The sequence below is a fragment of the Anomaloglossus baeobatrachus genome, chromosome 3, assembly GCF_048569485.1.
Source record: "Anomaloglossus baeobatrachus isolate aAnoBae1 chromosome 3, aAnoBae1.hap1, whole genome shotgun sequence".
Taxonomy (NCBI): domain Eukaryota; kingdom Metazoa; phylum Chordata; class Amphibia; order Anura; family Aromobatidae; genus Anomaloglossus; species Anomaloglossus baeobatrachus.
In genome coordinates, this window is record NC_134355.1 from 449433046 (window position 1) to 449456971 (window position 23926).

At 41.6% G+C, this 23926-nt stretch overlaps 1 protein-coding gene across 5 annotated transcripts in view; it reads left to right on the top strand.

The window, feature by feature from the left end:
• The window catches only part of IL1RAP (interleukin 1 receptor accessory protein), a 331833-nt gene that overhangs the window by 279405 nt on the left and 28502 nt on the right, over nt 1-23926 (top strand). For all 5 annotated transcript variants that reach the window (XM_075340481.1, XM_075340480.1, XM_075340479.1 and 2 more), the window contains 6 exons: nt 2865-3030; nt 6594-6665; nt 10870-10999; nt 16462-16616; nt 20181-20330; nt 23142-23285. In XM_075340481.1, the coding sequence (XP_075196596.1) occupies nt 2865-3030; nt 6594-6665; nt 10870-10999; nt 16462-16616; nt 20181-20330; nt 23142-23285 (817 nt within the window). The remainder of the gene's footprint in view (nt 1-2864; nt 3031-6593; nt 6666-10869; nt 11000-16461; nt 16617-20180; nt 20331-23141; nt 23286-23926) is intronic.

Below are 23926 nucleotides of genomic sequence, written 5' to 3' on the forward strand. Positions count from 1 at the left end.
GGAGGTCCCACGAGGTTCCACAAAAGCGAACCTGAAAGACATAAGAGAGAATTAGTAAAGAAATAAAGACAACAGACACCCTCATTCACCAATTTATTTCCCAGCAAAATCCCAATCAGGTCCACAGTAATCCTTATGGAAGTCCCACTTCGTCCGCAGACTTACTGTTCCAGAATATTCCCTGTTGGCACTGTGCTGTTTGAGAACCATGGCAGTGAACTGCGATGACCTCATGAGGGCACTGCAGGTCACAGCATGTGAGTCACACAGTAGCTTGTGACCCGCAGTGGGCAAAGACATCATGATTTCACCAAAGTTCACTGCCTACAGTGATTCTCACACTAAGTAGCGCAAGAGTGGGCATCTGTAATGAACGGTGACATCATGAGTTCACCGCAGTTAATTGCTGCTGGCTTTCCTGCTACTTTGTGTGTCATCATTTTTTTTCTTAAATTATTTATTAACTCTGCTAAATAGCTGTACAAGCTATATTTATTTGTCTATCTTTCTATTTCTTTATCTATCTATCAATAATAATAGTAATATTTATTCACTTATACAGTATAGTGCCATTAAAGGGAACCTGTCATCAGATTTTTACCTATTAAACTAAAATAATCACCTTCTGCAGCTCCTGGGCTGCATTCTATAAAGGTGCACCTTGGCCCTGACTCCCCTTCCAGACCCCAAAAATAACTATATAAAACTTGTCCGTTAGGTATGCTAATTACCTTGGTTGGCCAGATGGGCGGGCTCATTTTCTGCTCCTTTATTCCCCTCCTGCTGCTGATCACCATCCTGCTTCCTTCATTGACGGGATGACGCCCTCCATCATCCTCCTTGTCGCATTTTCAAATCTTGCGCCTGTGTAGTTAGGTCTGCTCGCGCAGGCGCAGTTCGCTCTGCCATATCGCGGCCAGAGAAGAAAACATAGCTGCCCTAGCTCGCACCGGTGAGCTAAATGCGCAGGCACAAGATTATGGGCGGGTACGAGCATGCCGCTGGTGAGGTCAAATATCATGCACAGCACCGACCTCACCAGCGCCATGCTCGTACCCGCCCATAATCTCGCACAGGAGGGGAATAAAGGAGCAGAAAATGAGCCCGCCCATCTAGCCAACCAAGGTAATTAGCATACCTAACGGCCAAGTTTTATAAAATTATTTTTGGGGTCTGGAAAGGGAGTCAGGGTCAAGGTGCACCTTCATAGAATGCAGCCCAGGAGCTGCAGAAGGTGATTCTTTTAGTTTAATAGGGAAAAATCTGGTGACAGGTTCCCTTTAATTCCTTAGTGTTTTACATATATCAGAAACACTGTCCCCATTGGATCACAATCTAAGTTCCCTGTCAGTATGTCTTTGACGTGTTGGAGGAAACCAGAGGAAACTCACACAAACATGGAGAGAACATACAAATTCCTTGCAGATTTTGATCTTGATGGGATTTGAACCCAGGACCCGAATGCTGCAAGACTGCAATGCTAACCACTGAGCCACCGTGCAATCTATCATTTATGTATAATTTGGAAGGTTTACACTTTTTTTTATGCCTAAAAAAGCATTCACTTTAGTATCATCCATTTTTTTTATGGTACGGGTCACACAGTTGCCATCCCTGTGATGTCCATATTTGACCCATGCTACCAGGGATAAAAATGGACTTGACTCCGTGTGAGTCACATGGACATGCAGGTGTTTCACACAAACACACGGTCCATGTGAAAACCTGGTGGTGTTAGGGCTAAGCCACACGGCGAGAAAATCGGTGCGAGTGGAGTGCAATAAAACATCGCATTCCCCTCGGACCAATTCTAGCCTGTGTGTCAGCACACATGGGCGATTATTTTCTCAGCCCTAATCGGACTGAGAAAACAATCGCAGCATGCTGCGATTGTAATCCGAGACTCTTTCTCTCGCACCCATTCAAGTGAATGGGGCGAGAGAAAAATCGCACTGCACTCGCGGTACACCGGTGTACTGCCAGTGCAATGCGAGAATGGCTATAGCTGACTACGCAGGAGAGAGGGAGAGAAATCCCTCCCTCCCCTCCTGAGTGCCGGCCCGCCCCCCGCAGCTGAGGTCTGCTCGCACGAACGGACCTCAGTTGCAAGGACACAAGCATGAGACTCGGCTCTGCTGTACTGCCAGCACGAGCCGAGTCTCATGCAAGGGGATCGCAGTAATCCCCGTGTGGCCCCAGCCTTAGGATCTTTATCGACTTTAATGTAAACATGTCTCCGGTCTATGTGAAAAAGGACACCACATGTACTGGAAATGGGTGTGTGTGAAGAAGGCCTTAGACTGGTTTTGTATGTAGTGGTATGCATCAACTACAGGACTGTAGATCATGTGCATATGGCATGTATACATTCCTAAAAGCAGTCACTAAAATCCTCACTCAAAAATGTAGAGGTCGAGGAAATGAAGCAGATCTCCCAGTGAAAACTTCTCCCATACCTAATAAAGTCTACTTTTCTGTGTGCTGCATGATTAATTCTGCTTCTTATTGCTACCATCTTAGAAATGTTACACATAGGTCACACTGTCTTATGGGAATCGTACCCAATTGGTAACTTGTTTTAGTCCATTCACATCTAATCTAATGTCTGAAAGGGAGTTAAATTACATTTGGTTTAACTATTACGCTGGCTGTCTGTAAAATATCAATTTCAACCTCTATTGTACTATTTAGGTCTGTTTTGTAGACTGTGATATATTTGTCTTTGTTATGCTTTTCAATAGCAAGTTTCTCAGATAATCATTTGTGCTGAGGTTTTGTACAGTTGAGGTGTCTAGAGACCGGGGGAGATCAAATATCAGTTTTTAAGTGTAATTTCACTGTTGTTTCTTTCTTATTATTTGCAGAATTGCTTATTGGTGGACCGGTTTATTGGTCGATATCCCCAAGGACTCAACTTGCAATTTGTCGATGTAATGCAGAGGTTTGAAGGCAACTATACATGCATTGTCTCATATGAGGAAAATGGAAGAGCATATAATCTAACTAGAACCATTTATGTCAAAACTATCTGTAAGTGAATCCTTGTGGAGGCGTGTGGGTATTATTTATTTATTGCCATGTAGTCTTATAGATGTACCAGAGCTGAGTTTCCCATTTTCACTGTTCAAAATGTTTCCTTAGTAAATTGGATCTCGAAATATGTTTGCATGCTAATTGACAATTTGTAAAATATAGATCGATTTCACCAGATTATGCTGTGAATGTCCTGTTACTGTGATGTGAGGAATAGAGATAATAAATGTTCAGAGCCTTAGGAGAAACATAAAAATATGGCATTCAGTCCTCATTAAAGCTGAATGTCTAGTTCTCAAAAATAGCTTAAGAAATATTTTTAAAGCAAAGTTGTATGAGCTGCGTAAGATATGTTAGGGGGTTGATCATTAATATTGTTTTCTTGTAAGGAATTACCTAAAAGGGCGCAAGGCCTACTACTAACCCGGCCTCTCATTAACAAGTTATTAAAATTACAAACCTCTTTGCATTTTAAAAAATATATATATATTTAGTAACTGTGAAGGGTCAAAGTGTTTAGGTAATTAAAACTGAGTTTGCGCCATTATACTTCGTGCAAGAGGGGGATGGTAAAAATCAATGTACCATTGTGCTGTATGACTGATGACTTTGCGGTTGCAGTGAAACATATTGGGACTGTACGGACTAGTTCCCTGAATCAACATCCCATTGCAGAGTCTAGCTCTCTCATAAGTTGTAGTATTATATTTTTAAGAAAGTCATCCAGGCCCTCCTTGAACTTGTTAGTGAATAGACCATCACAGCATACGGCAAAGTAACACTGCTCGTACAGTAAAGAATCAACGTCTTTGATTAATCCTTCGTCCTTAGTGATCCAGAAAGCAGAGAACACCGGCCTGTAAAAGATTGCAGACCTAAATGTCAAAAACATCTCTGTGGTGGTGGCAGTCCCTGGGTTGCAAAATAGGTTTTGTGGCTTTGTTCGTATCCCAGACATGTATGTAAGTTGGATTAGGACAAAGAAAAAAACAACAACTAATACTTCACTAGTGACTTCTCCGGCTGTCCTGTTGCTTACCGCCTGTCACCCGATTCTCCTCTTTTCACTATCACTGGCCTCTTCGTTATAGACCAGGACTTCAGGCTGAGTCCAGGCCTAGGAACTTATTGCCTGTCATGAGGTTGCAATGTGTATTTTAGTGTTTTTGAGTCAGTTCTTCACTTCGTTTTGGGTTAAGCAGGTGACATTCCATAGAGAATTGATGGTAATTGATCATGATATCTGTTTAAATACTGTAAAAAAGAAGGACTTGAAATGGATCTGCCCTCTTGGCAACCTCCAGCTTTCAGTCATAGAGGTGCGTCATCAGTCTCCTCTCAGTACACACTGAGTGGCTGCAATAACCATGCATCAACAATGACTGACAGCCGGCTCAGCAGTGCATCAGTGTAATGCCAGCTGTCTGTCATTGTCATTACAGCCGCTGCTCACTGTGTAGAAGCATTGCCTCTATGACTAAAAGCCAGAATCTGCCAGAAGAAATAAAGTTCATTTTCTCACTCTAGCCGGGCTAATATGGCAACCACACAACTTTAGAATGCTATGAACCTGCAAATTAAGCCCATATTTGCTGGTTGATAGCTTTTTTGACATGACATGTTCCCTTTAACCCTTTAAATTCTTCCTTGGCTTTTATCTATTAAAAACATACCATGCTCAAAACTCCAGAATGTAGACCTGCCAAAATTGAGATGTTTTGCTGTTTATTGCTTATTACATTTTTCAGCCGTTCTTGAGATATTAACACTTTATTCATGGCCTGGGAGACCAAACACTGCTGCTAGCCAGCAAAACATGGGCAGTTTTAAAGTTAAAACAGATGCCCGGTGCTCGCTTTTAGTGCCGTGCTTACAAGCTAGACAGCAGTGGTGGTCAGTCTCCTAGGCAACAAGCTGTAAAAAAAAAAAAAAAACTTACTATTTAAAAAAACGGCTGAATATTTTAACCCCTTCACGACCTTGGATGTATATAAATATGTCCTAGGTCGTATCCCCCGGTAACCATGGACTCTGACAGCGAGCCCTTGGTAATCCCCACAAATGTGCTGATCCGATCAGCAGACATGTGCGGCTAAAGGCCCCGTTACACGCAACAACTAACGATATATCGCCGGGGTCACGGATTCCGTGACGCACATCCAGCATCTTTAGCGACGTTGTTGCGTGTGACACCAACGAACGTCCGTTAATGATGGAAAATACTCACCAAATCGCCCATCGTTGACACGTTCATTTTCAAACAATCGTTGGTTGTTGTTCGTCGTTCCTGCGACAGCACACATCGCTACATGTGACACCGCAGGAACAAGGGACAACACCGTACCTGCGGCCGCCCACAATGAGGAAGGAAGGAGGTGGGCGGGATATTCCCCCCGCTCATCTCCGCCCCTCCGCTTCTATTGGGCGGCCACTTAGTGATGCCGCTGTGACAATGAACCTTCCCCTTAGAAAGGAGGCGGTTTGCTGGCCACAGCGACGTCGCTAGGCAGGTAAGTCCGTGTGACGGGTCCTAACAATGTTTTGCGCCCCGGGCAGAGATTTTCCCATGACGCACAACTGACGGAGGCGGGTGCTTTCACCAGCGACATCACTAGCGATGTTGTTGCGTTTAAATCCCCCTTTACAGGCGCAGATGGGTCAGAGATGCACCGCACCTGCTTACCACTTACATTGCGCTGTCAAAATCTGCCAGCGCAATTTAGTTGGTTACTGTTGGGATTGTGCCATTTCCCTGATGCTACCATGATGTTTTTCTTGTGAGAGCCGACGGAGCACTGCATTTCTGCTGATCAAAGCGATGCTGTAATATTGCTCTGATCAGCCCAAGCGATCAGATGGTAAAGTTATAAAGTCCTCTAAGGGGACTAGTAAATCAGTAAAAAAAAAGTAAAAAAAATTATACACACATATGGCAACAAAAGCACTATTTGTTTTGAGGTGGGGGGACAAACTTCTAAAAAAAATTTCACCCCTTAGAAAAAAGTATACATGTTTGGTATCTACAAACTCGTAGCAATGTGAAGCATCATATTGATATGTTAGTTTTACCATATAGTGAACGTGGTGAATAAAAAAACCCAAAACAATCGTGCAATTACCCTTTTTTGCAATTTCACTGCACTTGGAATTTGTTTCCCATTTACCAGTACTTTATTTGGTAAAACTCATGATATCATTCTAAAGTACAACTCGTCCCTCAAAAAACAAGTCTTCATATGGCAATATTGACAGAAAAATAAATAAAAAGTTATGGCTTTTCGAAGAAGGGGAGATAAACATGAAAAATCGCCGGAGATTGAAGATATTATTGAGCAGTAAAATGCAAAAGTGCACTATCTGACAAAAACCATCTATGAAGATGGTAATAACTTTTAATGAATAGCCAAATAAATAGGTTACTGTAAAGCAGCATACTTGTATTACATATGTGGGGATATTTTAATTGCAAAGTGCAAGAACAACTTTAAAAGTTTTAAAGAAAGACCTAAAAATCTTTTTCTCCACATTTTTCTGACTTGGTATGTTTGTGTTTTTTGTAGCTTCTCATATCCATGCAAAAGCACCTGTAATGATATCTCCGAATGACAAACAAACCTTCGAGTTTCTAGCAGGTAAGTAAACTATATTTGTACTTCTGTTTATACAATTTTTTTCTTTTACTATAAAAGACTTTGAGTTGACCTTTTATTAGATTGTGCAATTACAGTGCTTGAAACCATTTTACCCTTGCAGATGTAACCTACTGAAAGCATCTCTGTGTCACACGGAGATTTTCACTAACTTCGCCTACTCTCATGACATTGTCAGGTCCTGTTTAGATTGTAGATTCTGACACTCTGCCTGAGGGATTCTCTGGTGTCTGGGAGCAACGCAGGTAGACTCGGGCATCGACCTGCTGTGTGCTGATTCATAGGCAGGCTAGCAATAGTTATGCGGGCGTCACACGGTACTATATATTGGGCGACATGTCGGCTGGGTCACGTCGTAAGTGACGCACATCCGGCATCGTTTAATATATCGTAGCGTGGGACAGCTACGAGCGACTGTGAACGAGCAAAAATACTCACCTTATTGTTGCTCATTGACACGTCGCTCATTTTCAAAAAGTTGTTTCTTCTTCTGTGCTCCGGTTGTTCATCGTTCCCGGGGTAGCACACATCGCTCTGTGTGCACGCCGGTAACAATGAACACAGCTTATGTGCGTCCCACCGGCAATTCGGAAGGAAGCAGGTGAGCGGGATGTTACGTCCCGCTAATCTCCGCCCCTCCTCTGCTATTGGCCGGTCGCTGTGACGCCGAATGCCCTTCCCCCTTCAGGAAGAGAATGTTTGCCGCCCCCAGCGAGGTCGTCCAGGAGGTAAGTGTGTGTGTGACGGGGGTTAACGACAGGGCGGGTACGATCGCACGAAAGATCGTCCTGTGTAACGCCCGCATTACTCTCTGCTAGTCTGCTTGTTTGCTCTCTTAGGCTCCTTCACAACAAGTGATCAATCAAATCTGCTCCCCACCTATATATACAGGCTATGTCCTTCCTCCTATGCCAGCTATAGTTTCTTAGTCTGGGACACCACACCATATCAAACCAAACCAACTATCTGGTGCTTGTAGTTCTTGTTTCTTTGTGTGGTTGTGGCGTTTACCCCAGTTGTCTTTTGTAATTTCCTACCTGCTCTTGTTTTCCTCCTGAATCACTTATTGTCCTATCCTGTGTGTAGTGTGTCAGAGTTTTGGTTTTCCCTCGTCTATCTTCTTCATCTGTGTTTAACATCCCATTCCTGCCCTGTCCTTCCCTGGTGGGTGGGGCAGGGGCAAATCCGATTAGGTTTGGTTAGGAGCAGGGCCAAGAATGGGACTCAAGCATCTCCATAAGCAGGAGTACCCCTGAGGTTAGGGATAGCATAGGGCCCTCTAGCATGAGGGACAGCATAGGGTCCCCTCTAGCTCATTATCCAACAAGTCATATCGTCACACTTTATAGGCTTCACTTTATATTTGGAGTACATTCCTATAGAATATCCAAAAAGAGAAAAATGGCGTTTTCTATCATAAAATGTTTAAACTTGTATAAAATAGCAAAATATGTAATGATTACAATGCCAGTCACATTTTTTCCTTATGTTGATGTCTACCTGGTCCCCTATCGTTATTGTCAGCAATGGTAGTGCTCTTATAAGTTGTTTTACTTTAGGGGGGGCAGTTAGTAGTTTGATGTGTGGGATCAAAAAACATTGTGCTGTTCTCTTTGTCTAATGTTACATTTTCTATAAAAATCATAAACAGTTCAGCTTGACAGATATGAAATGATGAGACATCTGTAAACTGGCAAATACTTTTTGACAGTAAAGATTTGAAATACAGATCTATCATTCAGTCAAGATCATAATATGATGAAGTGTGGCGCTGTAGAGTAAAGCAAGCTGCGCAGATTTTCTGTATTTTACAGCAAATATATCCATTTAGGAATGAAGATAATTTAATGAACAGATTTGATTTTTCTGTGAATAATTTTTTATGATTTATTCTAAAAGGAGTTATTCGTTTTCAAAATAGTAAAGTTGCTAATGACCAAAGCTGACAACATCCGGTAAAGGGTCGGACATTCCAGTTAAGATGATCAACATAGAAATTCATGGATTGTGCTCTTCCCATTAGTTGCTACAAGAAATGGTGACAAATACATTTTAATGGGAAACCTATTGCAGCAATATATCTCAAGGGATAACAGTTCTGTGTAATTTGTAATGATTTCTTATTTATTTTTAATTCAAATCTAGTATCTTCCTGCTGATAATTTTGTTCTTACGCAGCCTGCTTATTAAAATGTAAAGAAGAAATTAAGTTAAAGGGGTGGTCCAAAACACAATTTAATTTTAATCTTAAATGACTATCTTTGTAATGCTATAATCTAATCTATTTTCAAATATACTTTTAATTAAAAGTAAAATTTCCCTATACTTCCTTGACTACACCATCTAACTGCTTTATTTTATTTTTTTTACAAACTCCTTTATTTGATGTAAGAATAACCAGTGTGCAGAGACCAGTCCAGCCCCCGCAGGTGACATCACTTATGGGGGTGGCACTGGTCTCTGCTTGCTGGGTGTTCAAACAACACGCACTAACAGTTCGCTCTCCTGCTGGCTTGTTATTTCTGATCAGAGACAGCATAGAGCTCACTATTACTGCATATTGCACAGTTATAAAATCTACTGAGGATCCCTCGAATTGATAGCTGATGCATGCTCAGTAGAGCAGAGACGAGCCCAGCCCTTTAAGCGGATGTCACTAATGACACTTCGTGTCAGGGAGAGGGGAGAGGCTGCCACAGCCATAGCCTCTGACCCCTGATGACAACACGCACTAAGATTCTCAAAGTGTCATCAAAAATGAAGTAGTAAAAAAAAATAAAGCAGTTAGATCGTGTAGGGATGGAAGAATAGGGAAATATGTTAGAAAACAGATTTGATTATGTCAGTAAATAGATGAAAATTAATTTGTGTTTCAGACTATCCCTTTAAAGCTTAATGCTGTATTAAAAGCTTACTAGGAAACATATACCTAGAATCTACTCATGCATTTGCTATTAGGCAGAAATGAAAAGCTGATTCCTATTTGCCCATGCTTTGTAAACTGCAAAGAATTGTTAGCAAATTATACACTATCTAAAAAGACACATATGCATGATTTTCTCACTATCTGCCATGAAATAAGAATAAACCTTTCCCGTTTTAAGTTAATTAGGATTATCAAAATTATTTACAGTATATTTGCCAAATGTCAGGATAATGAGAGAGAGAATGCTTTAAGGCATTTTTATTACTTTCTGCAAAGTCAAAAATTTACATACGCTAAAAGTACTATACCTTTAAACAATATGGGACAGCCCATATGATGATGTCATGTGTTTGGCAGCTTCTGATTGGTTTAATGGAAAAATCAGAGTTAATTAGAGACTCATCTATGGAAGTAACCTGAAACACACCGCTTCTTTGTGTAGCATCATGTGAAATTCAAAAGAAATCAGCCAAGATCTCAGGAAGAGAATTGTGGACTTGCACAAGTCTGGTTCTTCCTTGGGTGCAGTTTCCAGATACCTGAAGGTGCCTTGCTCATCTGTACAAACAATTATATGCAAGTACAAACAAGATGGGAATGTCCAGCCATCATTCCGCTCAGGAAGGAGATGAGTTCTGTGTACCAGAGGTGAATGTGGTTTGGTCAGACATATGCATATCAACTCAAGAACAAAAGCAAAAGACCTTGTGAAGATGCTGGCGCAAGCTGGTAAGATTGTGTCATTATCCACAGTGAAACAAACGAGTACTGTATCAACATGGGCTGAAAGGCTAGTCTGCCAGGAAGAAGCCAAAATAAATATAAAAAAATCAGATTAAAGTTTGCAAATGTACACAGGAAGAAAGACTTTAATTTTTGGAGACATGTTCTGTGGTCTGATGAAACTAAAATTGAACCGTTTGACCATAATGACCATTGTTACATTTGGAGGAAAAAGGCAGAAGGTTTGAAGCCTAAGAACACCATCTGGGAAACACGAGGGTGGCAGCATCATGTTGTGGGGTTGTTTTACTGCAGGAAAGACTGGTGCACTTCACAAAATAGGTGGCATCATAAGGAAAGAAGATTATGTGGCAATATTAAAGCAGCAGTATGAGTACGACCTGACTTTATTATTTTAACACAGCACTGATCAATAGTAGGCAGAGTTTATAACTGGGAAAAACCCTTTAAGTTACTAACAATTTTAAGGATAAAGTGGGCAATAATTACAGTACTTTGTATGTTTGTTTTATATAGGAGGAGAATTGCATATTTCATGTGACGTGTATTTTTCCTATGTAAATAATTCATTCAATGAAATTGGGTGGATAATAAATGGAAAGAGTGAAGGAGACTTTACAGACCCCAGAGTGCATGTTAACGAAAGGTAAGACTGATATTCTTGGAAAACAAGTCAATCTTTGGCTCAGTATAGATGATCATATGAATAGTTGTCTGTTTTGTAACCTGGAATCATTTTTTCATCTTCATGGAGTTCATTTTAGACTTTTTAAATTTATGTCATTATTGGGTCTCTATGTTTTGTTTTTTAGATCCTTATAAACATCTTGGCAGTAAAAAAAGGGCCATTCCGGTTTCATGTTTAATTTTTTTAATGTGAAAAAATTATGCCATACACATAGTGGCCACATGATCTCCATTTTCTTTTTGCACACCCATGAAGTTCGAAGACAAAGATTTGCTTCCATATCACACTTGACTAGTGCATGCTGGGTTATTTGTTTCACTGGGATCAAGAGGCAATCTTGAATTGTGCCATTAACATATATTGGCCCTTGTGCTCTCTGTGTGCAGTGCTAAAGAGATATTTCCTGCAAATCAAAAATCCCTCATGGCTGTTGCTGACCTCAACATCAGCGACCCCCTCTATGCTACGAAGAACCAAAATTTTGGCAATTTGAAGGCTCCCATTAGGTGGCTTCATGACCCCTCATAGAGATGCTTGAGGCCTAGTGAGTAGGCCTTTGGCATTTACAAGGCCTTTTCACTTGAGGTGCACTGCCAGAATGCTGGTCGATGAAACTCATAAGAATATAGTTCAGTCGCCATGGTGTACCCGCATTGACTAGTGAGTAGGCCTTTGGTGTTTACAAGGTCTTCTGTGCCATTTTTCAGCTGAGCTGACCTGCCAGAGTGCTGACCGATGAAGCTCACAAGACTATAGTTAGAAAGCCATGGTGTACCCGTGTGGGTGCTCCCCTAGGGTCCTTCAAATATTGCTCATCTCTAAAGGCTAGATTTGTAATAATCTAAATTATATTTCTGAATTACAATTATTGACATTCAGTGATTAAAATTACAAACGCATAATTCTGCACGTGGAGCCCTAACTTGGTATTGCTAATGGGTTATTATTGAAGATGAGATAGTACATACTTCATACGTATAACCTTGGATAATGCTGAGGGTGAATCCTCTTCTTTCATGCTCTGCTGCATTTTTGCTAAAAGATTAGTAGCAAGAGCCTTGTCTCCACAGTTACCAACTAAATAATTGCTATTTAAGGTGACTGTCAGTGCTGTCATTCACTTTGACATCTTCGTAGAATTTTCTGTAGAAAAATAATTTCTTAGAGAGAAATGTGCTATAAAAGAAACAACTATTCAACTGTTCCGTATGGATAATGGACCCCCTACTGTATAGTATAAGAATAGAAGTCACCAAGAAGACCTGTGACGATAATAATAACACCAGGCCGCAGGTCACAGAACTCCAAAGTGATTTCTAATAACTCAGGTAAATAGTTGATTATTCCTTAGGGTGCGTGCCCACGATCAAGATTAGTATTTTCTAGTATTTAATGTACTCTGCATTGTACAGTACAAGCACAGTGTATGGGGTTAATAGAAATCTACCCACTGTGCTTCTTTTTAACTCTGCGTAAACTGACATGCGATGTTGGTTTCTTATCCATAGCATGGTAATTTCTCGTGCGGAGATGCTTGAGTCTCCTGCGCGGAAGAACGCAGCAAAAATACGCTGCATCCAGAACACCTACTAATCCTGATTGGGGGCACTGACCCCTTAGGCTGTGTTCCCACACTGCGTTTTTTTTTTACCTTTTTTTGGTACGTTTTTTTCCAGCAGATTTTAATAAATCTGCAAGGAAAAATGCATCCTAGCAAAGTCTATGAGAATTCTGAACTCCTGTGTACACTTTAAAGATTTTTTTTCCTTTCAGATGTTGGTGCAGAAAACAACTGCACGAAATAATTTAACATGTCAATTGTTCTGCGTTTTTCCTAGCATTTTCCCTATCTCTATGCATAAAAGAAAGCATCATAAATAAGCGTTTTTCCTGCCAAGAGATGCAGTTTAAGACCCTGTGCGCATGCTGCGGTTTTTGCCGCAGATTTACTGCAGTTTTGCTGCATGAATTGCTGCAGAAAATGTTCATAACCTTTCTGCAGTCCTTCCCCAGCAAAACCTATGGTAAAAATAAAAATGGTGTGCCCACACTGCCTTTTTTTCACCTACAGGTTTTTCTGCAGAATTTCTGCAGCAAAAAGAATGTGCACATCACTTCTTTTCTGCAGGTACCTGCGGTTTTTGCCACAGATAATGATAAAAAACCACAGGGGGCAAAAACTCGGGTGCGATTTTACTGCTGTTTTTGCTGCAGATGCGGTATTCTGCCAGAGGGTGCGAGGTTTTCTTAAGAAAAGTCAATTTTTTAGTGCACACGTAGCCTAGAAAATTTGCACCTAAATCTGTAACATGGGAGCATACCCTTAGGCTATGTGCGCACTAGGCCATTTTACCCTCGGATTTACCCGCGGTTTTGCTGCAGAAATTTCTTGAGAAATGTTTGTAATCTTCCTGCAGACATTTCCCAGCAAAACCCATGGGAAAAAAAATAGCTGTGCGCACGCTGCGTTTTTTTCTCAAGAAAATTCTTTGTGAAGATTTTCTTGAGAAAATGTGCATGTCACTTCTTTTCCGCAAGTACCTGCGGTATACCCCCGGTATTTCACTCCATTCACTGTAATGTAATTGCGAAATTCCGGGGGTATACCACAGGTAGCAAATGATGTGCGGTATACCCCCGGTATAGCCGCGATTTACCTGCGGTAATGTACATCGCTGCCTGCGGTTTTGCAGGAAGTGATGTCATTATGACAGAAGAGGAAGCGGAGCAGAGTAAACACACACGTCACACTCCCTGGACGCCGCACAGAAACGCTTCCGTGTGACGTCCGGCGGGTGCCCGTGCAGTCTGTGTCCCGCTCCGGCCCCACCGCTGCTAGCCCTGCAGTGTCAGTGTCTGCCCGCAGTGTCAGCAGCTTCTCACCCTGCAGCGCAGGCAGACACTGACACACAGCAGTGCGTGCAGCCGCGGGGATGACGAGCGCTGCTGTCAGGAGGTGAGATGAGATCATTACCTGCTGTGACGATCTCCTGCCTCCTGACGTCACTGCGGTCACTGCCTTCTATACCCGTCTCGCGAGCGGCCCGAGACTGTCACTAGCGGTGACGTCACGGGCTCTCGCGATACTGCTGAGAATACGGCGGGCATAGAAGGCAGTGACAGCGCTGATGGCAGGACTGCAGGAGATCATCACAGCAGGTAATGATCTCATCTAACCTCCTGATGGCAGCACTTTTCATGCCCTGCAGTGACCTGGGCTGACCCATTGATGTTAGCTCAGGTCACTGCATTGCTCTCCCAGCCAATGGGGAACATTCTGTTCTTCATGGACTGGGACATTGACTATGGTATGGATCGCCGTGGGACCCCCCCCCCCACCTTTTTGGATTACGCCGGACCAGGATTTGATTGTTCTTGTCATTTAATTGGTGAAAGAGGGAATGTGGGGAGTGTTTTTTTTTTTCAAATAAAACTTTTTTTGTTGTCTATTTTATATTTCTTACTGACTGGGTTTGTGCTGTCAGGTATCTGATAGACGCCTGACATCACGAACCCCAGGGCTTGATGCAAGGTGACATTAAACATCTGGCATCAACCCCATATATTACCCCGTTTGCCACCGCACCAGGGCAACGGGATGAGTTGGGGCGAAGCGCCAGGATTGGCACGTCTAATGGATGCGCCACTTCTGGAGCGGCTGCAACCTGCTATTTTTAGGCTGGGGAGTGTCCAATAACAGTGGACCTCCCTAGTCTGAGAATATCAGACCCCACTTTACCTTGGTTGGTTGATCCAATTTGGGGGGGGGGGGCCCACGGTTTTTGTTTTAAATTATTTATATAATGTAAAATAACAGCGTGGGGTGCCCTCTGTTTTGGATTACCAGCCAAGGTGAAGCTGCCAGCTGTGGTTTGCAGGCTGCAGCCGTCTGCTTTAGGCTATGTGCGCACGTTGCGTACAAGCCCTGCAGAAATTTCTGCAGCGATCTGAAGAGCACATGTGCGCTTTAGATCGCTGCAGAAATGTCCGTAGTGAGCGCCGATTCCATGCGCTCTGCCTGCAGCTCCTCCCATAGACAGAGCAGGAGCTGCCGGCAAAGCGCAGGAAAGAAGTGACATGTCACTTCTTTTTGCGCAGCGCTTCGGCAGTAGCCGAAGCGCTGCGCTCTTAAACGCCACGTGCGCACGGCCCCTGCACAGTCTCCATAGACTGTGCAGGGGACGCAGGACGCATGCAGTTACGCTGCGCTACAAAGCGCAGCGTAACTGCATGTTTTTACGCGACGTGCGCACATAGCCTTACCCTAGCTGGCTACAAAATTAGGGGGAACCCCACGTCATTTTTTTTTTAATTATTTATTTATTTTTTGGCTAAATACAAGGCTAGGCACCCTTTAGTGCCACATGAAAGTCACTAAAGGGTGCCAGCTTAGAATATGCAGGGGGGTGGGACATTATATAGGTCTTTCTCATCTATCTATCTATCTATCTATCTATCTATTCATCTATCCATCTTTCCCTCTATCCATTATCTGTCTATCTATCGATTATCTATCTATTATGTATATTATTTATTTGTGTTCAGCATAAAAAAAAACGCAGGGACCCCCCTGCGGCAAAAACGCATACGTTTTTCCTGCGGATTTGGTGCGTTTTTTTACCGCAGGTGCGGTAATCTTCAACTCCCAAAAGTTTCTCAAGAAATTTTCTTGAGAAAAATCACTTTTCTAGTGCGCACATAGCCTTATACTCAAAACCTTGGTTCCGGCAGAACCAATTTTTGGATAATATGTTGACCTTTTGTCCGCTTTTGATTGAGAGAAAAGTCTCATCTATTTCAAAAGTAAGGTCTGCAGTGTGTTATGCTGTCATATTCTGCAGCTGCTGAAGAACCTCTTTTTGAACATTGGAGGAGCACCCTGTTTCCGTTAATCAGTGGCTAGCACAGGAGAAGAAACTTTCTGCCAAAGTGATTTGCAACAGACTACTTCTGCAAGAAATAAATAGAGCGTGAAGAGCAACAATCATCTCCATGTAATCGTCAGGTTCTGACATCAGAATCTAATGTTTCCACACATATTACATACAGATTTTGTTTTACAATTGTAGTAACACTTATGCCAGATTTAGTGTGGAACATCCAATTTCTGCAAACGCCTTATTAAATCTTTTATGATTCAATGTTGTTAGCCAGAACCCAGGGGTGTATATCATTTCTTTCATTTATATGTTCTTCTATTTAGATTTTACCAGCATATATCATAAATTCTTACAGCTTGGTTGAAAAAAAATAAAATATTTTGCGGGCAACAAGACATTTTATCTGTTTACTATCTTGTTTTGCTCATAACCTTGGAGTGAACTTGTTGCCACACGAGCACGTAAGAATGAGTTTTACTCCTGTCTGCACCATTATGCGTTTGGAAAAGAAATGATGCAGGATTTTCTCATTTTCTTTAGTGTTACATTGGATACGACCCTTCCTGGAGCCAAGACCATAAAAAAGGAATTACGGATCAAAAACATTACACCAGACGAACTCAAGCACAACTATACCTGCACTGCGAAAAACACCTTGGGGGTAGTCTCTAGACAAGCTCTCGTCAAGGAGAAAGGTACCGAATCAGAACTTTAGATGTATTATTATTATTACTACCATCATTGCTTTAGAATATCTTAATGACATTTAGGGAAATACTTGTCTAAATAGTGGAAAAATAACCCCCCTGCCATGTCTAGAAAAGAGACAAAATGGCTTGCACGTGAGAGGCCTCTGTACACCAATACGTGGTGTGTTTTTCACACCAGTAAAACTGATCTGGACTTTTCTTTTAGCCTTCATTGGGGACACAGGAAACCATGGCAGTAGCATACACCCATGGTTTCCTGTGTCACCCAGTGAAGGCTCAGAGAAAGAGATTTTATGATCAGTATCCAAAATCTTCTTTTCTCTGTCGCTTTATTGGGGGGGGGGGCAGAAGAAACCATGAGTGTATTCTACTGCCAAGGTTTCCTGTATCCCCAATGAAGGCACAGAGAAAGATTTTATGGTGAGTACCCAAAATCTTCTCTTCTCTGAACCTGGGTGTATGCTACTGCCATAGTTTCCTATGTCCCCAATGAAGTATCAGGGAAAGAGATTTTATGAAGAGTACGCAAAATCTTCTTTTCTCTATCGCTTCATTGGGGGACACAGTAAACCATTGGTGTATAATGCTGCCACGGTTTCCTGTGTCCACAATGAAGGCTCAGAGAAAATCTTTTTATGGTAAGTACAAAAATCTTCTTTTTTTTATATATTTATATATTTATATATATAAAATATGTATATGGATGTCAGCAAACCTCTTCTTTCTTTTCTGTAACTACACCAGATTGGGGAAACCAGCTTGCTTGACCCGTGCATCTTGCCACGTGTTACTTGTCATTGTTGGCGTTGGCCTAAAGTGTATTTGCTCTTGAAAAAGAGTACGATTGAAAGACAGATAGATAGACAGACTTGATTTAAAACTGTTTTGTGAGTTACAAGAAAATCTCTTTAAAACCTAAAACTATAAAAGTAAAATGAAATAATTATATACTTAGCTCATCAAAATAGTTCAGTTCCCACTCTGCTGTGCACGCCACCTTTACTTAAAAAATATAGGTGAAGACATAAAGGGAGCATATGGCTGTCACATCATGACGTATCTTTTGTGCCAGGAACAGCAGGCAGACAGTAATTCTTAGATCCGTACATTCTACTTAGGTGTAATAAAAGTGTATTGTATTTTGTGTTAGAATTGTTTTATTAAGGGACTGCATGTGCTTTTTTAATTGTGCACTGCGTGTTTCTAAAGGACGTTTATCCATCCTTTTTATCATTTGTCATGAGCTGTTCACATTATGATCTCTGCAGTCACCAAAAAGCAATTGACTGTTGGTCAGATGTAGTACAGCCATGCTTTCATTTAACATTCTCTATGAAAAATCTGTGTTTTTTTAAAGACACATTTATCTACACTTTGAAAAACACATACACCTTTCATAAATAAGCATAGTTGTACTAACTAATGATATTTGAGTATTGTGGAATAAATAAGAACCAGGAAAAGAATTGATTGAACTAGTGGCTGACGTCTTTAAAGGGAATCTTTCAGCAGGTTTTTGCTAGGAAATCTGAGAGCAGCCTAATGTAGGGGCTGAGACCCTGATTCCAGTGATGTCACTTACTGGTCTGCATGCTGTCATTTTGGTGCAATCTTTGTAAAATCTGCTGCAGATCTAGTAGTGCTCAGATTGATAAGCCCTGTATAACACCCATATCACTAATTGTCAGCTTTTTGTGTACACTGCACATTGATAAAAGCTGTTGATCAGCGGTGGGTCAGAGTTAGGGTCCCGTCACACGTAGTGACATTACAGCGATCCCACCAGAGATCCGACCTGGCAGGGATCACTGGAGCGTCGCTACATGTTCGCTGTTGAGCTGTCAATCAGGCAGATCTCCACAGCGATCAGAGACCAGCCACCAGCGACCCGTGTAACGACGCTGTGCTTGGTAGCCAGGGTACATATCGGGTAACTATGCAAAGTGCTTTGTACCCTGTACATACTTTTGTATGTGTACCCTGGCTACGTGTGCAGGGAAACGGCGTCTGGCAGCCTGTAACCGGAGTACGCTAGTAACCATGGTACACATCGGGTAACTAAGCAAAGCGCTTTGCATAGTTACCCGATGTGTACCATGGTTACCAGCGTACCACCGCCAGACGCCGGCTCCCTGCACATTCAGATCGTTGGTCTCCCGCCGTCAAACACGCCGATGTGTGCTGCACAGCGGGAGACCAACGAGCAAAAAATGGTCCTGATCGTTTTGTAACGATCAGCGGCCTAGCAGCAGGGGCCCCCTCGTGCTGCTTGTCACACACAGCGATATCGCTGGCGAGGTCGCTGATACGTCACAAAACCTGTGACATTTCAGCGATCTCGCTAGCGATAACGCTATGTGTGACGGGGGCTTTACACATCACAGATGACTAGTATGCACGAGACACATAGTCTTGTAGTCATAATCTCCTGCTGATAAAACTCTGATTTTAGTGAATATTTGGTATCCAAGGCACCAAAAATGCCTTCATCAGATAAAAAAAAAGTCATACATAAGGGGATAAAAAACAGCAACGTTTCAGCCAACGCAGAGCTTTTATCAAGCCATAAAAAGGTACACTGGATGGGTGGATTGGATTGGAGTACACGTTGCTGTTTTTATCTCCTCATGTATATTGGGACCAATAAAGGCTTTTCTATTTGATGAAGGAGTGTTTGGTGATTTGGATACTATAATATTGGATTAACTCTGCAGTGTTTGGAGAGCTGCACCAAGTAGCACAAACAGTTGGAGTGGTGCATAGGAGATACTTGTTCAACTGATTTTATTGGAACAGTATCACACAGCCTAGTAAGTGACACATCCCTGTAAGCAGGGTTTCTGCCCCTACATTATGCTGTTCTCAATTACATAGAAAATCCTGCTGACAGATTACAACAGGAATTTAAAGTATTCTATCAATTTATATTTTTTACTGTAAATATAAATGTTGCGCATATTATACAGATCATGAACCTTGTGCTGTTTTGTCGCTTAACATACAGTATGTGGCTATATTTATGTCATCAATATAGTCACAGAAATCAGGTTTGATCAGCAGGTTGGGTTTCACACTTTTTTTGTTGTGCTCTGAACTTTCAACCATTATCAGCCTTTATGTAAATGTGATTGTGAACTCTTGACACTTTTCTGCAAACCTTGCCAATCAATTTCCCGTGAGAAGACAGCGTTCTCTCATTTTCCTTGTCTGTTAAACAATTATCGACATACACAAGGATAACAAGAAGTTAGAATGAGAAACATTCGTGGTGCTCTGTACTCTAGTGTATCTAGATGGATTTCTTAAGACAGCCAATGTCAAGATAATTTGTAAATTGGACATGAGAATGCTCCTTATTCCCATTGATCATATGTAACATGACATATGCTAAGGAGGCCTTATTATTATACAGTATTGACGTCTGTTCTAAAAACAAATTTACATCTATATTACTTTTACTTGTTTATGAGGTTAAATCACAAGAGACATTTGAATATGCGGCGTGCGGTTATTGACATGTAAGAATTGTTCATTTCCATTTGTATGCAGTTGGGACGCCGCGGTACATCACAGAGCTGGCATGTGGACTCGGAGCAACCCTGTTTCTTGTAGTGTGCTTTGTAGTTGTATATCACGTGTACTGGTTGGAAATGGTGCTCTTCTACAGGGCTCACTTTGGCACCGATGAAACTATTGGAGGTACAATTTTTTTTCAACAAAAGAAAATTACTTTGTAAATTAATTCCATTAATCAACTGGTTTCTTGTACATAACAACAAGGCATTTATACATACACAGTTTACCCAGTGCCAGATCTCTACTCTTTCCATCTGGTCTTTACAGATGTGGCTGCAGTAGTGAAGTTACGTCAACATCTCGTAACCACTGCAGCCAATCACTGGGCTTAGTGGTCTGATGCCATTTACTTCAATATCACCAATGAGCCCAGTAATTGGTTATCCTGGTTATATGACGCCAATGTGATGTCACCTCTGCAACCACATCAACAAAGACCTGAGTCTGCAACAGAGAGTTGGCTAGTCAGTAAGTAAAGCTTTCTTTGTCATTTTGGTGTACAGAAGCTAAGGGCTTGAAAAAATTAAGCTAATAACCCCTGTAAAGGGGCATGGAAAAAGAAACTGTGTCATAGTTGTCCATGGGTTGTTCCTGATATTTTTCCATTCACTTTAGTGGATAGAGCGGACTTTGAGAGTATGGAGCCATGCTTGCTAATCTATAATAATTCTTTTAAAATCTATATTCTTGTGTAAAGCAGAGAATAACAGCTGCCTGATAAGAATCTACTTCTATTCTGTGTTCATTGTTTAATACCACGTATATGTCCCTAATTACCTTTCCTCCTGTCTCAAGAAATCTCAAGATGAGTGGCACACGATAACCAGATTTAAAGTAAAACTGTCAGGGGCACTATGCACCCAGAACCACGAGCAGTTCTGGGTGTATATTACTAATCCCTGCCTAACTGTCCCTGTATACACTAGCATAGATAAAGAGATCTTTAGAAAAAGTATTTCTAGAGATCTTTTACCGTATGCTAATAAGGCCAGGGACTAGTCGCAAGGGCGGGATTTTCTCTGGGTAGTTGGCCCCTTAGCATGCCCACAGGGGTGTACTAACATGCTAACATACTAATAAATGTGTAGTATCAGAGGATGGTCGCGCTCACCTCTCTGCTGCCATCCCGTCCGAGTCCTGGATTTTGGCTTAGTAAGCATGATTCCAGACTTTTGGTCATGCGCACTACATGGGTTTGAAGCCAGTACTCATACACCCGGCTTCATAGTGCGCATGTCCACCGGGTGTAGGAGTCCTGGATTCAAACCCATGTAGTGTGTATGACCAAAAGTCTGGCATCATGCTTACTGAGCCATATTCCATTTGCATAAGAAGTGTGGTCTAAAATTCCAGTTGAGAGGTGTAAGAAGCTTGTTGATGATTATAGGAAGTGATTGATTGCAGCTATTTATGGGTGTGCAATGAAATATTAAGCTGTGTGTCAACTGATAATAGCTGTATCACAAATACCTCAATCAGTACCTGGGAATATGGCTCTCATATGTAAAGAAATGTTTTAACCCCTGTTGTGCTTAACAAGGCAATCTGTAGCTTCATCCTCCTCCGAATGTGTGACTGCTCTATAGCAATGCACGGAGACTGACTGCCCCTGAAAAACAAATAAACATTGAGGACGAACCTGGATTTCCCTTGTTGCGCTCAGCGAGGAAGATGTATATCTTCATATCTGATAACCTGTGGTCCTGGCTGCTGACTGTGATGTGTATTATACAGCTCTTGTCAGTTGACACACAGGTCTTGGGACCTATATATCTTCATTCTGCAGCCCGTACTAACACATGACTAGGATGGGTTGCAGTTTGAATCATACCATGGATACCATTTTATCTCATTCTTAGTAAAACCCTTTAAGAGATAACCCGCTGAAAGGAATGTCTGACAGCAGCGCTCTTATAGAAAACACAGAAGTTTTTGGCCACCTTAGCACTGCTGTGTATGGGGGTGTAGAGGTAGATAGTTATCACCTAAACCATAGTTTGGCCAACAGCTATCTAAAGTACATAAGGCTTATCTAGGTTACCCCTTCAGAACATCCTGGTCCCTGTGTGCATATTGTTGTTCGAAAATAAAAATCACTTGCAAGGCTATGTGCGCACAGTGCGTTTTTCGCTGTGTTTTTGCGCGTTTTTCGGGTGCGTTTTTGGCCTCAAAACTGCAGAACTTTGCTTCCCCAGCAAAGTCTATGAGTTTTCATTTTTGCTGTCCGCACACATCTGTTTTTTTTACCTGCGTTTTTGAGTTAAAAAAAAAAAATGGACATATCAGTTCTTTCCTGCGTTTTTCTGCGTTTTCCGCCCATGCAATGCATTTGAAAAACGCAGCAAAACGCAGAGATCAAAAACGCAGCAAAACGCAGCCAAAAACGCACCAAATCGCGGCAAAAACGCATGCGTTTTTTGATGCGTTTTTTCGACGCAGGTGCGTTTTTGTGCGTCTTTAGCGGCCAAAAACGCACAAAAGCGCAGCGTCAAAAAGACGCAGTGTGCGCACATAGCCTTACTCACCATCCCCGAATACACTGCTGCATTTCCGCTGCTTTTTCTGTTGCCTTTTATTGCCTGCACTACTGGCATCACATTGACACGGTGGCAGTCACTCAGTGAGCATGGGGGCTTTCCGTCTACAAAGGCAAAGCCTGCTACACTGTCAACGTGATGTCAGCACTGCAACCAATAACGGACACTGGAGGCATTCGCAGAGACTCAGTGGTAGACCCTGAGCCGGTGAGAAAACACAATTTTTACTTTTAATTACAAACTGCCCTGAGGATCTAGGTTTTTCTCAAACAGTCAAGCTCTTTAAGTCAATGTAACGTAAACAACTGGACTTCTAACAACACTCTCTTTGCATATCTCGAGGTATCAGAGATCATATCTTGTACTTTTTATGCCTGACATTTTCTGCTTTTCCTAGATGGAAAGGAGTATGATGTGTATGTATCCTATGCAAGAAATGCAGAAGAAGAAGAGTTTGTTCTAGTCACATTAAGAGGGGTGTTAGAAAATGAATTTGGCTACAAACTGTGTATCTTTGACAGAGACAGTTTACCAGGTGGAAGTAAGTAATTGTTTCTATATAACTTATTTTTTTCCTCTAAAAACTTATGTTCCTATATCTATTTTTCTGAATTCCCAATATTAACTAGCACTGCATAAATCCAATAAAACCCCATATCCCTGGATTAACTGATGGACTTTGCACCGCACTAGTTCTTAGTTACAGTAAAGATTATATCTATTCTTCTGTATTACTAGCCATAGAGAGTATGCACAAGAAGGAGGAAATTAGGGACAAGTTAGGATTTATATGGCTAAACATTTTGTTAGATGACCTCTCCTTAAATTTCACACTGCCAGACACATCTTCTATTTATAACTTTGCTGTAGAGCACAGTAAGACAATTTAGTTATTCTTTGGACGTACTTGTTCTTATTTTTGGTAGGAAACATATGTCCAGTTGCTGTGACCATCTGGTATATTGAATATGTGTCTAGCAGTTTAGGAAACTGTCTAGACTCTCAAGTGGTTAGATTATGGTTTAGGAAAATTGAAATTAAGTGATTAGACATCAGCAAAGTATTCTTAATCTTCATTAAAGTGGAATTAATTGTTTTCCAACTGTGAAAACTTTAGTAATTATCTACACTTTTATTATGGTCCCTTCATCTTGACACTTGGAATAATTTCCAATTACAAAT